This window comes from Anas platyrhynchos, chromosome 1 (assembly GCF_047663525.1).
Source record: "Anas platyrhynchos isolate ZD024472 breed Pekin duck chromosome 1, IASCAAS_PekinDuck_T2T, whole genome shotgun sequence".
NCBI classification, from domain to species: Eukaryota; Metazoa; Chordata; class Aves; order Anseriformes; family Anatidae; genus Anas; species Anas platyrhynchos.
In genome coordinates, this window is record NC_092587.1 from 179,876,725 (window position 1) to 179,894,220 (window position 17,496).

Sequence of the window (17,496 nt, forward strand, 5' to 3'; positions counted from 1 at the left end):
AGGTTGCCCAAAGCCCCATCCAGCCTGGCCTTGATCACCTCCAGGGATGGGGCATCCACAGCTTCTCTGGACATTCTGTGCCAGGGCCTCACCGCCCTCTGAGTGAAGAATTTATTCCTAATATCCAATCTAAACCTATCCTCTTTTAGTTTAAACCCATTCCCCCTTGTCTTATCAGTACTGTCCCTGACAACGGGTCCCTCCCTACCTTTCTTGTAAGCCTGCTCTGTGTACTGGAAGGGCCACTTCTTCTCTGCAGTCATGTGATTTACTTTTGTATAAAGCCATGTCTTCATTGCTGTTGGGCACCTGCAAATCATCTCACGACTTACCAATATGTGAAGGCTTTCCATCCAGAACTGAAGAAATGGTGCTACCCAACACGTCGCTGTCAAGCACAGAAGTTGCCTCAGAAGTATCAATTGATACGTGATGCAGACTGGATCCAGAATTTGACAGGTTTTTAAAGAAATGCCAGTTGACTGACAGCTGTGAAAGCAGATAACTTTTTAAATACTGCTTTGAAGAAGGACTTTCCTGGTCAATGTCTGGCTGGTTGTGTTGCTGTCAAGTTTGAGCCAGAACCACAGCTTACCAACGTGCTCCTTGACATGTGGTGATGTCTGATTTCATGTAGACTGAGAGGATTGGGGTTACCCCTGGATATTGAAACAGTTTGGCTATTGAAACAGTTGCAAGTATTTCTATGGCTTACAATTTGGGTTGTTTTTGCCCTTGGTTGTGGAGGTTTGAAGGTAGCTTGTGTCCAGGCCAGAGCTAGCTCTTCTAGGTTGTTCCTTTCAGTCAGAACAGACAGAGGCACCACCAGGGGACCGCTTGTCTTTCCTGGATTTGGGTAAGCGAATTTTCTTTACCTGTTTTTCTTCCTCAACAACAAGCAGAGTCGAAGGTGATTGGCAAGTTTTGGATGCCTGAGTCACAGCAGGTGAATCTTACCCACACACTGAACTGCCGGATGGAGCTGTGTGTTCCCCAGAAACCTTGGCTAGCCCCAAAATGACTTGAAAGCTGCTCTTCCACCTCATGTCTGCGAAGATTGCAAGTACTTTCCCCTTTGCCTGGAGATATTGTTAGAAGTCCGCAAAGGCCCGTTTTACTGCCATAAGAAGTTAATTAACTCCATTTTCCCCCAACGAAGCCGAGCAGAGGTTCTGTGCGAGCCACATGCGCTGTGTTGAGAATTCGGGCTGTTCTCCCGTGCTCTTGCTGTGCCTGCAGTGATATGGCTAACAAAAGCAGTCGTCTTCTCAAAAGGAAAATTGCACTTCTGAATCGCTTCCAACGGCCCGGATTGCTCTTTTGGTTTCTAACTAAACTCGCTGTATTAGAAGAAATTCCTGTTGCGAATTGCCTGCTTCCCTCACCAAGCCCTCGTGAATCATCTACAAGGGAGCAGCGCAGCGCTGCTACCGTGCTGAGCACAGCAGCTGCCAGGCTCCGCGCTTCGTCTGCTACAAGGCAATGCCCAACAAGAGCAGTCAGCAGCTTCCCTGGGTCATTTATAGGACTTTAAGTATTTTTGCATTCCCCCCTAATCGATTCAAGGAAGATATGATGCCCGTGTTCTGCAAGGTTTCCAAGTAACTCTTTTCATAGCAGGGTTGACTGTGACAAGATGTGTAAAAAGCCTCTGCAAATCAGGAAGCTCTTCTGTGGTGCAGGCTGTAGAGGAAAAAGTTCACTTTAAGCTTTTGGTGCTTGGCTCTGCCAGTGCAAGATTCAACATCTCGCAGCTTCGATTTCTGCGAAGCACTCTCAAAATATTTGTCACAGACTGCTTTTGCTTGAAATCTATGGGAGCGTAACAAGCTGTGCGAGACAGGATGCCAGCATGCTTGTGAAAAATCCCTTCTGGATGCTTGTCGCTTCTCTGCTTAGCATTTACCTCTGCACTTGCTGCAGCCATGGTCTTGACCTTGCTTTTACCTCCATGGTAGTTACCCACTTCCTTGCTCAGCTGCACATCTCGGTGGCTGGCTCCAACGTTGTTGCACAAGCAGCAGGCTGGCAGCTAGACAGTAACCCCACTGAGGAAGAGATGTGCTGATTTCATCTGACATTGGCACATGAGTTTGCTTAAAATATCAAAGGCAGAATCCATTGACGTAGATGGTTTTGAAGACCCATTTGCACAACTTCACATAAATTTGTCAAATAGATGCTGGTTTTTTTTTTTTTCTTTATTTTTTTTATGACTACTGTAAGAAAATTCTGGGTTCAGTCACAGGGGAGTCGCCAATACCCATGCTGCAACACTGGTATTAGGGATTAAGGGTTGTGAAATCAATGCGCCAGTGCTCCACAGCTGACGTTTTGCAAGCCACCCATCTGGCTGCTGAGCTACTTTGGCTGCTGCTTTCACGGCACCAGCAAGTATTGACTCTCCTTTCTTACCTGCAGCTGGATCACGCTGAAAGCTAGAGAGTGGATGGAGGTGATCTGGGCCACTCCTTCCAAAGGGACTTTCCTCTGGGCTGTGTCAGGCCATAGGGTAGTTTCCTGTGTTTGGAGAAATGAGAATTGAGGGGAAAGATTCTAATGCAACCCCCCAGTGCTACCAAACTGCAGTATAGCAAAGATATATTCCTGAATTTCTGCTAGAAAAATTAACAAAAATGAGAGGGGTTTTGGTAAACCAGAAATACTGGGCAATCGCTGTCTGGAGCCTACAGCTGTCGATAACCAGTCAGCTGCTAAGAAATTCAGTGCGTTTTATGGTCACCCTTCTCAACTAGCAGACCTTGATAGTCTTTTAGGAACACGATGGCATCTTTTGGGGCTTCTTTGTCCTTCTTCTTTTCTTATCTCAACAAGTAAGCCTGTTCTTGAGCCTCCTTCCCACCCTTCACAGAGACCTCCGCCAGATGACTGAATGCCACCCTCTTTGCTCTTTCTCCCTCTCTTTAAGCTTGCAGATGATCAACATGGGTTAAAATCAGTATTTTGGAGGGGGCTGAATGATGCAGGAGCCAACACTGTAAGATAAGTGTAAAATGCAATTATTGTCCATTGTTCAGTCTCCAAGGTGACGAATGGAGATTGTTAGTGATGAACCAAGTCATCTCCCAGCCTTGGAGAGGATGAAACCCTTCTGTGCTTTTTGGTGAGCTGCAGCAGGAAACCTGCCTGGTTTGGGAAATGTATTTTAGTGGTTTACTTACTGCTGTGCTGGGTTTCAGGTCTTGAGGAGGCTGTACATCTGATTCACACCATGGGTGCCCTACTGCTGATGGTGGGGTTGAGGAGGAAGGGTCCAGACAGGGGCAGACTGCTGATTGCATTGCAGTCCTGAAAGTTTTTAACTAGAAACCCCTGTTCTAATATTAAAAAAAAAGCAAACAGAAAACACCCAAACCACAACTCATTAGGTTCACATGATGAAGCAGCAAAGAAAGTCCCTATTTATGGAGGTTAAGGAGAATCCAGAGGGATGCAGATTGCTGTTATCTGTCTGAACAGTGCCTCCTGACATCACGAGTGGCTGAAAAGGCTTGTTCAGGAACAACGGGGATGGGAGCTCTGCCTGGCTGTGCTGAAGCCTTCACACAGTGCTTTTGGTAACAAGAGCTGCATTTGTTGTGTTTTGTGATAGAGGTATGCTGTCTACATTTGCAGTGAGCTTCATGCACAGAGAGAATACCGCTCTTGAGTCTTGTGGGAAAAGCGTGTTCCCTGATTGTTTCCAAAGTGACTTCTCAAGCACGCCACAGAGGTTTGACAAAGAGCAAGGTTAGGTGTATAAGTAAAAGAGGGGGAAAAAAATAAGAAAAGGTTTCACTAAAAAAAAATATATATATATCAACTCAAAGGAAAACACATCTGGCAGATGTGGAAAAAAATAATCAGTCCTGCTTTTCTGCACTGGATTTTGCATGTATATTGCGGTTTTACAACAAAACGATGCAAGACTCAAGTTTTTAATAAATCCACTTATGTTAAGGAATTCTTTAAAATTCATTTTTGTCCCTTCACTTTATTTTGACTCCTGAGTCCTCCTTTGAGTGTCTGTCTAAACACTGAGTAGCCATCACTCCCGAGTGCTCTTGGGCAAAATACTGGCAAGAAATACTGATGGGGCCTTGGCATTTATTTGGGTGGGTCAGGGAGAGAGCAGATGGCTGCCCGATACATCATCTCATTGAATCCCTGGCATCCTTGGGATCATCCTTGGGATCCCTGGCGTCTTCATCCTTTTGACCTTGCAATGGCCAAAAAATGGATCACAGGAAGTTCCACACCAACATGTGGAAGAACTTCTTCACGGTGAGGGTGACGGAGCACTGGGACAGGCTGCCCAGGGAGGTTGTGGAGTCTCCTTCTCTGGAGATATTCAAGGCCCATCTGGATGCCTACCTGGGCAGCCTGCTCTGAGGAACCTGCTTTGGCAGGGGGGTTGGACCCGATGATCTCTTGAGGTCCCTTCCAACCCCTACAGTGCAGTGATTCTGTGATCCTTGGGCTTGTTCATCTTCTCAGAGATGGAGGTTGATACCTGGCCTTGCTGAAAGCACAGGTAAGCACAGAGACTGTAGAGCTCCACAAGTACTTCCAGCTCTCAATCTATTTACTACCTGATAAATGTCTGGAAGGCAGGCTGTGGAGAGGACTTGCTGCTTTGTGTGTGGATGTAGCCGGGGTGAGTCCTGTAAGAGGCACCCATGAAGACCGGCCAGCCTCCTGCAGACCTTGCCTGTGGTCTGCGATGTTGCTCATTCAGCACCCCTGGAGTATTCTCGTGGGTTCTTTATTTTGCAAAAGCTGCAATATGGGGGGCTTTGATACACTGATATCCTGCATCCTCTTTCTTCACGGACTGGCAGAGTTTGATCTCTCCTCATTTCTTGGTCATTCTCCTCCTTTCTATTTTTTTTTTCTTTCTTTTTTTCTTTTTCCTTTTCCTCTCTTGTGCCTTATTCCCTGCGTTGTGCTTTCTTTTTATGATGTCCTTATCTCCCCCCACCCTTTCCTTTGTATCTTTTTTCTCTCTGCTCACCTTTTCCCTTCTCACCTTTCACTATGTTTCCTGTTTTCCAGCAGCTCTGGCATCCACTGGGGAGGATGCAGGGTCCTCTGCCCCAATGAACTGATCCCCTAGCATCAAAGAGGAGGTAATCAGAGTCTACATTGCTGCCTGAGCCTGCACTTCTGCTCTCTTTCCCTCTTTCTCTTTCTCTCTCATGAGCTGCTTGAGCAGCCAGCGAGGTTGGTAGCCACAACTTGAGCAAAGAGTGAAAGTGGGTGGCTTTCAAGGAGCCACTGCTGATTTCTCTGCAGCTGCAGCAGCATTTCTGTAATGTGTGGGTGTGCGGATCCGAAGGGCCCCTTTGCACCTGATGCTCTTCTTTGCCTTGAGCCCCTTCTTTAGTGGATGCCCATCGATGATCCCCATCTCCTCCCTGGATGAGAAGCAGCCAAGCTACCTCCTGCCATCTGCCTTCTTACTACTGCTGATGTGGTGTCAGCTCATCTGATCCTAGTCAAAGTTCACACTTCAGTACTTGGCAGGTGCAAAATTGAAACTGCTGGTTGCTCTTTCTATCTGTTTTCATGCTGGTATAGGGCGTGCTTCTGAGTTTAGGAAGAACCTGCTGCTGGGACCTCGCTGGTTTCAGTATTGTCTCCCTGCAGACCGGGGCTAAGCAAGGTTTGCATTTTCAGCACCAGATCTCAACGCACTTAAACCCGTTAATGAACAGGGTTGCAACAGACAGACTGTACTTATACTGGTTTTACAGAGAGGTAACAAAAAGTGCAGAACTACCGTGAATAACCACAAGAGAGTACATCTGCTTGGATTGTCATTCTTCTGCTCTGGCCCCTTGGCCTCACTGCATTTATGGCATGGGCAGTATTTGCATGGGATGTACCTTACCTATTGAGCATCCCATTCAAACACTGCCTTCTTTAATGTCTTAGTCACCAGCAGAGTAGGAATATATTCATGCATGTCAAAATACAGTCTTGCTATTATTGTCTACCCATGCTTCCATCTATATAAATCTAGTATAAAACGTATATAATGATACCATGCATATGCATATGTGCAGCGTACACATAATGCACTGATTTGTATGCAGATACATTGTAATGCAGATACAAATATGCTTTTCAAGCAAGAATTCAACAATGGAGCAACGATTGTTTTTACGAGTGAGCCTTTATTATGCCACTGTCTCTGTGCTGATTCTGGAATATACATTATTTTTCTTGTTGATGACAGGTAGCTATCACTTTTCCAGTGAAATAAAGGAAAAGAAGATGAAATAGTTGTCAAGCATTGCATTGTGCTGTGCCATGAATTTTCCTTCACACAGGCTCAAGAGAAACCACTGAATTATACCGTAACTGTCAAACATCCTGTTTTTAGTTTGTTGCTCAAACACAATAAAATTATTTAATATACAAAAGCTATCACATGAAGCTAGTCAGTTTTTCCTCAAGCAATATATAAAGGAAAACAACAAACGAGAAAGGCACCTGAAAATGTTGAAACACTGACTGGAGGATGTGGGAGAATATTGTAATGGATCGTATTTACGACAAAACAGAAACCCAACACCCTGGAAAACATACGTGCTGCTCGAGCTGTGTTTACTTCCAGGCACATTGGCCTTTGCATAGGGGTGGGCCGGGTGATTCAGCTGAATCTGAAACCTGATAAACTCTTGCCTTCTGTTTTTACATTGCGCCCAGTGGTTGCACATGACACATTGAAAGCAGATAGAGCTGCTCAGACGCTACCTTTGGTATTTATTGTATTGATCCTGGTGAGGATCATTTCTTGGGCACATTGCACTTCAGTCTTTCACCTCGGTGTGCGTGCACGTGGGTGTGAGATGATGCATACCGAAATGTTGGGTCCTGGGAGACTGGACTGCCATAGACCTCAGGGAAGTTTTTGTGTCAGATATTTCATTCATCAGATATTGCCTTCCTCTTTGGCTTAAGAACTGTGGTAGCAGCTTGCAGTCCCCAATTACGTACACCTCATTTCAGCTCGTTCAGTGAATAGGATTTTGTCCTAACACTAATACTTAGTTACAGTGCTGAGCCTGCTGGAGTTCAAGAAGTGTTGGACAATGCTCGTAGACACATGGTCTGATTTTGGGGTGGTCCTGTGTGGAGCCAGGAGATGGACCCAATGATCTTTGTGGGTCCCTTCCAACTCAGGATATTCTATGGTTCTATGCTTCTAAAGCCATGCTCAGTAGGAATCTGAGCCACATTAATCACAGCAAACAGTAAAGTTATATCATTATTTCTTTTCTTTGGCTGGAAAAAAACAACGTACACAAGGAAATTTAAATTCCAATTCCTGCAAACAATACAACTTAGAAATGCTGTTTCCATGAAATCTTGTCTTCAAATCTTAATTGCTCATATTTTTGCAGATGATGAGAATGAAAGAGGTAAGAGCAACATCAAAGGGAATGGTGGAAAAAAAGCACAGTAAATATTTGTACTAGCAATTTGTAATAAAAACAGACTTATTTTTGCTAAATGTTTTATATATGTATAAAATTTATTTATTTCCTTGAAGCTAGAGTGGCCCAACCTGAGCAGTTGCTAGGTCTGTACCTGGATTTTGGGAGCCCACCCCCAGCAGCAACATCTCCTGGCTTGGTTAGCTCAGTACCATCTTTGCCCCTCTTTGGTAGCTCACTTTTTGCCCTGGTTGTGACTGCTGAGCCCTCCAGCCTCCGTGAAGGAGGCAGAAGTTGGCTGGAGGTGGTTCTTGCTGCCCAGGATTTCCACCTGTACATAGCAGAGACTGGGTAGCTTCAGGTACGCTAAAAACTATTTGGTGGAGTGAATTTTTTTCAAGCCTAAGGACTGGGACTCAGTGGACCTGGATGCAAAGCCTGTTTCTGCACATGCATCTCTCTGTGGTGCCTGGTTATCCTGTTAGCCAAATGCTCTGGGGCACGGTCACTGTTGAATCCAGGTGGGCTGCAGCCCTTCTGGGGTCAGCAGTGTCTCCTGCCCATCACTTCTGGCTTGCACTGGTCCACCAGCCACTGACGGAGCCTTGAAAATCCTGGGAATTTCAGGGGAATTAGTGGTTACACATTTTTCACATGCTACAAAATGTGCTATAAAATCAGCCACTGATGAGAGAGGGGGGAGGAAAAGGAAGGTGCTGAGCTCCCCAATCCTTTGTCTGAAAGCCATCTTTCTCCCAACATAACAGCTCGTGTGATACCAGGCACAAAAATGACACTTCATCACGGCTTTTTGTTCTGTTAAAATGTCTGTGCTCTCTCTCTGTGCACATACATGTAGAGAAGGGAGCTGTACACAGATCATGAGTCTCGCAACTTCATGTAATCTCCTGCTGAATGTGATCAAAACCTCAGAAGGTGAATTATACATACAGTAGTAAAAAGACAGTGCAGATCCTTTATTTTGGCTGCCTCGAACCCAGAATATGAATAAGAGGCTATGCTTTTTTCCACTGATGATAAAAGGCAATCTTCAGGTCTTTCATTTGAAAAAATACAAGTTGATGCTAAGGATGATAGGAGAAATTGCATTGTAGAGGAGTAGAAAATGGGAGCAGGAGTAGGAGGAGAGAAATGAAAAGGTGGAGTGTAGGAGGAGGGCCGTGGGAGTACAAAATGAATTGTGGTGCATCCATCAGCATTTAGGCATTGTGGGAGATGAGATAAACTTAACGCTGTCATTTGTAGATGCAGTAAAATTTCTTGCACTGAGCCAGCGCCGTGCTGAGCTGTTTTGGAAGGAGGAAGCTCCCCTCCAGCAGCCAAATGGGACATTTGGTTTGTGGCAGGGTTTCCAGCGGGTGGTCAGCTGGGGACACAAAACCCCCTGCAATGCTCATCTTGCAGAACGAAACCTGCCACACTGTGAATCGCTCGGCCTGGCTTGCTGAGCAAAGGCAGCGATGTGAACGCTCTGCCTTTATTGCTCCTCACCTTGCCGGCCCTCACCTCTCACTGCAGGCTGTTTTCTAACTGTATTTACTGCTGCAAGCAGGCGTGGGACCTGTGGCACAAGCGAGGGCCCTTCTGAGAAGGGGAGGTGAGCAATGGCAACGTGATGCAGGGCCAAGAGGGAGCAAGGCAGTGCTTGCCCTGCACGAGGATGCTGAGCTGAGGACACTCCAGGGCTCACTGAAAGCCCATCACAGCAGCTTTCTTCCTGCTTGGCCCAGTTGGTGTCTTAGGAAAGCTATTTTTTTTCAACATCTGTGTATACCAATAGAGGTCAGGGAATAACAGCTAGATTTATGGCCAGAGGAAAAAAAAAAAAAAAAAGAAAAGAAAAAAAAAGGAAAGAAAGAAAGAAAGAAAGAAAGAAAGAAAGAAAGAAAGAAAGAAAGAAAGAAAGAAAGAAAGAAAGAAAGAAAGAAAGAAAAAAAAAAGCAATAAGCACAAGACCTAAAAAAAATCCTTTGAAGAAAGCCTGATTACAAATCCATTTCCTTCAGCAGGATGGGTGCCAGCCTGGCTCCTAGATTTTATTTTATTTTTTCAGATGCCAATGGCAGGAAAGTAAGAGAAAATGTTTCAGTACTCCTGGGCACTTCTTTTGCTTTGGCTCCCTTTTGAAGGTGCCTGATTGCCACATGCCATGGCTTCCCCTCATGCACACCTGCATCCTGTGGTCCCTGCTGCTCCTCATCACCGGGGTGCTCGCCTGGGCTGCAGGGCGACCGCAGTGGTGCTGGATAACGCTGCGGGACGAAGCTGTTCCTAGCTGAAACGTGGCATGCATGTTATTAGGTCGATCAGGAACTATTTTGCTATTAAAAATATATATATATATATATATATACATATAATTGCTATTACTATTTTTAAATCTCTGGGCTAAGCGATACAGACTTGTGGGCTGAATCCTCCATAGGGCTCGGACAATGTAGAAGCAGCTTTAAAGCCACGCAGCTCTGAGAACTGCCACGCAGCCAGCCTGTAATAACCAGGTTTGGCATCTGGGGAAAGAAACATGGCAAAAAAAGATGTTTTCAGATTCGATCGGTTACTCCACACATGTGCATGCGTGCGCTGAGTACATAGCTGGGTGTCATCACGTGCCTTAAGAAGCGTTTTCATAACAGTGCGTGCATGCAGACGTACGACCTGGCACTGAGTTGCACGCTGTGGGCCTACGTCCAGTTTCGTCCTCTCCCTCCTAGTGATTTTTTGGAAAAATATTGGTAGAGGCACAACGGGCTGCAGTTAAATAACACTTCCACTCGCTGCCTTGGTTCGGGGGGATGAGGAACGGGCCCTGGACGGGGACACCGAGTGCCATGGTGCGGTTTTTGGGGCTCCCCCAGCCTGTTGATAAAAGCCCTCTGCTACCGAAAACAAGGCAGATTTTCTACTGGGTTTGCCAGTTTGAGGAGAGGACTCGCATCCCTGAGCTGGCTTGTCCAGGTTGAGGGAACGTCTCAATTTCAATGGAAAACTTCTGTGTCGCCTCGGACGCACCTCTGGGCGCTTCGGGGCTGGGCAGAGGGGGGCAGCACGTCGCGGGGGCTCGTCCCGGACCCTGTACCGCTTTGGGGAGGGGGTACGAGCTTTGGGGAGGAGGGTGCGGACTGGGTTCCCCTGGAGGGAAATGAGTACGGGGCAGGAATGAGCCGCAGCCCGTCAAACCTTCGCGTGAGCCCACCCCGAAGCTCCGGCAGCCGCCCCGGGAGCGCGTCCAGCCCGGGGCTGCCCTGCGGGGACAGGGCCGGGGGGGCCGCGGCCACAGGAGGGGCGAGGGTCCCCTGGGGAGCCGTCCTGGGGACTTTCCCCGCACCAATCGCCCCCCCTCGGGCTCCGCACCTCGCCGGGACGGCACCGACTGCCGCCCCCTTCTCGAGCCGAAGGGCTCTCGCTCCCCGTCGAGGGGAGGGACCCCAAAATAAGCCCAAAACAGCCCCAAAACACACGCAAACACACACACGGAGCCCCCCCCCGGGAGCAGCCCGGGGGCACCGGCACCCTCCCGCCCCGCGGCGGGGGGCGGCGCGGCGCTGCCATTGGCGAGGCTCGGGCCGGTCCCTCCCCGCCGGGAGGAGGAGGAGGAGGAGGAGAGGAGGAGGAGGAGGAAGGCTGGAGGCGGGCCCGCGCGGGGCGGTCGCTCCAGTCGGTCGCTGCCGCCGCCGAGGAGCCGGGCAGGGCGGCGGGGCCGGAGCCGCGCCGGGAGTCGGCGGCAGCGCCGTCGGGGCAGCGCCGGGAGCCTGCATGGGGCGCTGAGCCGCCCCCACCCCAAAAATCCGCCCCCGACAACCCCAAAAGCCTCCGCCGAGCTCCCCCCTCCCGCTACCGGCCCCGCCATGGCCGAGGCTCCGCAGCTGGTGGACATCGACCCCGACTTCGAGCCGCTGCCGCGGCCCCGCTCCTGCACCTGGCCCCTGCCGCGGCCGGACTTCAACCCCCCCAGCTCGGCCACCTCCAGCCCGGCTCCGTCCTGCGGCGGGGCAGGAGCAGGAGGAGCAGGAGCAGGAGCAGGAGGAGGAGGAGGAGGAGGAGGTGGTGGGGGGCAGCCCGAGGGGGCGGCCGGCACCGCCGCAGCCGTCGCTGCCGCCGCCGCCGCCGCTGCCGCCGCCGCCTCGGGGGCGCTGGGCGCCGACTTCATCAGCAACCTCAGCCTGCTGGAGGAGAGCGAGGACTTCGGGCCGCTGCCCCCCGCCGGTCCCCCGGAGGCTGCCGCCTGCCGCTGCGGGGACTTCCCGGCGCCCGAGGCCGGCTGCCGCCTCCACCCGCCGGGGCCGGTGCCTCCGGTGCCTCCGGTGCCCCCCGCGGCCGTGGCCGGGCTGTCGCCGGGTCCCGTGGCCGGGCAGCCCCGCAAGAGCAGCTCGTCCCGCCGCAACGCCTGGGGCAACCTGTCCTACGCCGACCTCATCACCAAGGCCATCGAGAGCTCCCCCGAGAAGCGGCTCACCCTCTCGCAGATCTACGAGTGGATGGTCAAGAGCGTCCCTTACTTCAAGGACAAGGGAGACAGCAACAGCTCGGCCGGCTGGAAGGTGAGGGGAGGGCTGGGGGCACCGCCGGGACCCCCCCCCCCCCGAGGGGCTGGGGGGCTGCGGGGTGCTCGGCGCCGCACACGCCGGCTGCGCTGCCCGCTTTGCAGCGTGCGTGTGCCTTTCGCATCTTATTTCATGTTTCCCCCCTCTTGTTTTAATTTATTTGATCGTATTTCATCTTATTCTACCCTAACGCGTTTTATTTCATCTTATTCTTGTTTTATTTCGTCTGATTTTATTTACTTTTACTTATTTCATTTCGTCTCGTCTCGTTCCGTTTCACTTTTATCCCGCTCCGTTTCACTTTATCCCACCGCGCTTCATTTATTTTATTCCCAAAAGGAAGAGAAAAAAAAAAAAAAAAAAGAGCCGCTGAGCCGCTTCTGCCCTACCCCCGCAGGGCTCAGCCGGGACCGGGAGCGGAACGGGGGGGGGCCGGGGCTCGCCTCTCTCCGCCTTCCCCCCCCTCCGCCCTGCCCCGCCGAAAGCAAAAGTTCACGCCGTGTCACGGCGCCGGCCCCGGGCACAGAGGATGGATTTTGGGGGATTTTGGGGGCTGCCAGTGTTGAGTCCCCCCCGTGCGGCGGGGTGCGAGGGGCGCTGCTCGCCCCCGGGACCGCCCGGCACCACTGGGGGGGGGACCCGGGGAGCTGGGACAGAGGCAAACGGGGCAGGGGAAGGAGAAGGGGCAGGACAAGGGTTGCAGAAACACCGTGCGTTTAATGAGTAAGCTGGCTTTGCCTGGGTGGCTGCGCTGAAGTCGGCGTGCGGGAGCGGCTTTCACATTAATTTGTGGGGTTTTGTGCGCTCCCGGGGCAGGGAGGACCGGTGGTGAGGAACCTGTTGGGCTGGGGGGGGTTCAGCGCTGCCCAGCTCTGCATGGACTGGGCACCCACCGTGGTGGTGTCCACCCCCATCCCCGTGTCACCCCCATCCCCGTGTCACCCCCATCCCCGTGTCACCCCCATCCCCGTGTCACCACCCCCAGCCCCTCTTCTCCCCAGCCCCTACCCCAAATCCACCCACAACAGACCCAGAGCGCCCGCTTTTTCGGCACCCCGTTGTTGCGTGAGAGCGCTGTCAGAGCGAGCTCCCGCTGCCTGCACGAAGGCACAGCCTCCTCCTCCTCCTCCTCCCTGCGAAGGATGGCAGCAAACGTGCAGGGTGCGTGTGCCGAACGTGGGATCGGCGTGTTGTGCTGCTGTGCTCCTGACTTGGCTCCAGTTGGGGCAGTCGGACTGCCGGTCGTCGAGTTTTGCTCACCTCGCCTTCTAGTATCTGTCATATTTGCATTTTTTTTTTCCAAGTCAAATCCTGCATTTATATAGATTTTTACATGCACAGCTAGGAGGGATTGTTACGTCAGATTTTCGTCAACGTCATGTTTTTACGGGGGGGCAGCACCCTGCCAGGGAAATGCAGATGGATCTGAAACTCGTTGTCAGCTGAAGGCTTTTAAGACTTTTAAAAAGTAATTTGTTAGTTCCTATCAATGTGTTTGACTAAAAAATTTAAAGGATAATTGTCTGAAGACATCTTTCACGAAAAAGGCTTAATAGGAGGGGAATGATTGATAGCTGACAACTTTTAGATAAGGTAAATTGTCACCTGAAAACGCTGTTTTTTTTCCAGTGGTGTTTCAGTCTGTCAGAAATAAAGCAAGCCGCCTCGAGTGCCTTTGCAGAGCGAGTCGGAGAGAACTGAAAGGAAAACAAACAAAACTAAAATCAGAGCAAAGAACTCCCAAGTTCAAGCAGGCATATCGGGAGCTCTGCTAGCTGCCTAACTTATTAGGTGTTTCTTATTTTATTGCTCCTCTTCCTGTGTTACTTCAGCCACTGACAAGCCTCGCACACCTCCTCCTGGCGGAGTGGACGCTGCCGATGCCCGTGCACCCACGCTGCGCTGCAGCGGGGAGAGCTGGTGCTGGCACAGTCCTGGGATGGCCGTACCCTGTGGCAGGGCGCTGTAGGTACCCCAAAAACACACACGTGCAGCCTACACACTGCCCTCAGGCCTCTATTTGGCCACATTATGGGCAGGCAGCTCAGAAAGCTGCTGTGTTGGATCGTGTTGGCCCCATGCTGTGCAGGTTTGGTGCTGTGGGTGCTGAGGTCAGAGCGGGGCTGGAGCTGGCCACGGCCCCTCAGAGCCGGAGCATCACCGGGTCGGTGCCCAGGGTGTGTGGTGTGTGGGTGTTTTGCAGCCTGAGAAAGAAAATGTTTTGTTTTGCTTTGCTTTTTCCCTCCTAAATAAAGCTTCGTCTTGTTGGAGCCTGCGTATTTGTAAGTGTAAACAAGGCACCTTTCAGATTGTACACAAACTCCATAAAATACACGAGGACTTGTAACAGAATGTGCACTTTATGCCTGGTGGCAAGGCTGCGTTTGTCACCCAGAAGTTGAGAGCTGCCTACTGTAATGCTTGTGAATCAGCACGGCCCCCACTTAATATCTGATGTTGAGCTGCTGTTGCATTTTTTTGCTGAATAAAGAAGTTCAATGGTGTTGACATTATCTGGTGGGAGCTCGGAATAGCGTCCAAGTTCTTCTGAGCTGAAACTTTTAAGTGGAAATGTCATCTTAAATAAGGGTGGTAAAGGTAGTAAGATAAAATTCTCACTGTTAGCTTACTGAAGTAGTTAAAACTGCTCTCGGCTGTACAGGCAAAATAGTTTACTTCGGACTTTCTTAGCACAAACTCTGATTTAAAAAAAAAAAAACAACAACAAAACATTCAAAAAAACCCAGTTGAGCTCCGGGGGAGCAAGGGCTGCCCGCCCAGCAGCTGGGCCCTGCCAGACCTGCCGCAGGGGTGAACGCGGGCAAGTGCCGATAGCGAGCGGTGCTTCTCAGAGAAGGCTGAAGCAAGAACAAGATCTGTTTCCGAGATAACTAAGAAATTGTTGTGAAAGTTGCATGGAAGAATGAAACTTTTGTCTCGTAGCAGTCAAGTGAAAGCGGTGTTTTCTTCTACCTGTGCGAGTGGGAGACTGTGCATGGGGCTTAGGACAGTTTGTAGTCCCCAAATGGGATTCATCATGGCCGTAGATAACTTTTCCTTTGCTCAAATCTGATAACTTTTTGGCTAATCATCACATGCAAGAAATGAAATGCCTTTGTGGCGGGTATATTTCATGATGCCTTTGCTTTACGTCAAAACGGTTGCGCTCTGCTGTGAAGGAGCTGTCAGAGTTGAACTTTCCCGAATGGCCTCAGGCTTTCAGCCGCCTATTGAAAATATGTTTAAACCACAACCTGTAATATTATGTTGGCTACATGCAGTGACTGTTTGGACAGAGGTCTTCATTAAGCAGAAAACACAGGGTTTTGGTGGCTCCCATCTCAAGGTGGCCACAGTGTTTGTTTTTCCCAGTGGCAGGTGTGAAGGCCGCATGTGCATTTACACCTCCTTGACTTCTAGTCCTGAGGAAACTTGATCACCCAAATTTATTTGTTGCCATTGCTGAAGGAGTGAGGATAGATGGTGTTGAGCTGCAGAAGGATGAATGGACGTAGGCCCGAGGACAAAACGGGTGTGGGGAAGGAGCCTCGGGTGCCTCACTGTGGCTCTGTGGTCTCCTCTCCAGTGAATTGACCTCTGTGCAAAATCGGTGCTGGGGTGTGGTATATCCAAGTCTAAAGCCACACGTGTGTTATCGAGTATTGGGAGGCTCTGGGAAATCCAGAGTGATCTTTATGGCTGCCAAAAGCTTTTGGTTCTAGATAATTTAAATCAGAGAAATCTGTGTAGAGCTTAAGTAGCTGAAGAGGAAGAAGTAGATCTCAGGTTTTTATCGCACATTTCTATTTCGACGAGGAGATGTCACTTTAATTAAAGACTGCCTTGATGAATTGCTCGGTGTTCCCTCAGTGCTGGTTGCATACCTGCGGGTATTTAACTCTGTCCCAGCGTAGTAGATCAGATGCTTTCCTAGGAGGTTTGTGGACCCCTAGTGTTGTGTTACACATGTATACAACACACATGAGTGTGCATATAGGTATGTCCATGTGTTTGCTTTCCTATTTATGGGTTCTGCCAGGTAAATCCTCTCACAGCCATGCCTGTTTACATATGGCACTGGTTACAGCCTCAGCACCTGGAAGTTGCAGTTGTGTCTGCTCTGTGTGAGCTGCTGCGATCTCTCTTCCAGACCAGTTCCAGCCACTGCTCACCCAGCTGTGAGTTTTACTTTTGGTGACTCGTGTACCTGCTCACTGCCACTATCAGTCCTCGGTGGCAGCCTTCACCGCCTGCCTCTGAGTCACCAGCCTGAATCCTGCTTAGTAAGGGAAAAGGTTCACGGCTGAAAGTTCACCTTAATCATTGCAAGGTGCCTGCACCCTCGTAACTAGTGATAAAGCTCCATGCTAACCCTTCATGGCTTGTTCCTTTTAAACTTAATTCTCTTTCTCCATCTATATTTCCCCTTTTTGATCTTAAACCTCGCTCGAAGGATAAAGCCTGTTGTGTCCTTAGACCTGTGTGCTGCTGCCCCTGCTTTCAGGCTTGCGCTGCCTGGTGCGATGCATCCTGGCGATCCATCCCAGGTAGTTTTGAGCTTCCAGTCCAGGCCTTGAATTATATGTTGACAATACTCTTAATTTTTTTTGCATGTCTTGTATTTGCTGGCACTGCTGCAATGCTTGTTCAGCTTCTTGTCTGGTTATGGGCAAGATTAAATGCCAAAAGAAAGCACCTGAGAGGCTTTGTGTACTGACACAGTGAGCTAAGTCTTCCCGAAGTGACAGGCTTTGAATAAGTTCAACACAAAAACAAGGCAACTGGTCTCTTTGCCACTGTACTCCTTACAACATACTTGGCTTCATTCTTAATGTCATTATTTCTTTTTTATTACATTACTTCACAAGGGGTCAGTGGAGTTGGTGGATTAGGGCATGGGCTTTTGCTGCCTGGGATAGAAAGGGGAAACAGCATGAGGATAAAGATGGTTAGGTGATTTTATTTTATTTATTTTTTATTAAATATAATAATCAACAATAAAGTAGGCAATTTATATATATATAGTATATATTTTTAATAAGACTCCAGAAATTGTGTACTCTTGAGATGTTTGTTCAGACCTTCTTCAATTCCCAAAGCATAATGCTACCTAAATATATGCTACTCTGTTTACACAACTGGTGAATATTTTGCAAAAAGAGTGCTCAGCTTTTGGAGCAGAAATGATGAGACATTTTGCAGCCACAGATTTGTGAAATATGTAGGGCTGTGGCCACAGCCTCCAGAGATTCAAACTTCAGCCCCTTCTGCTTTGGGAGAAAGTTAGTGTTTGAAACAGGGATTTCTCATGGAAATGATTTTGTAACCTTGAGTAGTGAATTCTAAAGTAAGATAAATTAAAGATACCCATTAAATAATTCGTTTTCCTCTTTCAGAAATATGTAAAAGATGGATACATTTACTTTATTGTTAATTCCTATGAAGAGAGAACTTCACATTCACTGTTGGTGGCTGCAGCTAAACTA

General features: G+C 49.2%; 1 protein-coding gene across 1 annotated transcript in view; it reads left to right on the top strand.

The window, feature by feature from the left end:
- Window positions 1-11,076: 11,076 nt before the first annotated feature.
- The window catches only part of FOXO1 (forkhead box O1), a 64,385-nt gene continuing 57,965 nt past the window's right edge, over window positions 11,077-17,496 (top strand). The window contains exon 1 of the mRNA XM_005014856.6: window positions 11,077-12,007. Coding sequence (XP_005014913.3) covers window positions 11,315-12,007 — 693 coding nt within the window. The 5' untranslated portion in view covers window positions 11,077-11,314. The remainder of the gene's footprint in view (window positions 12,008-17,496) is intronic.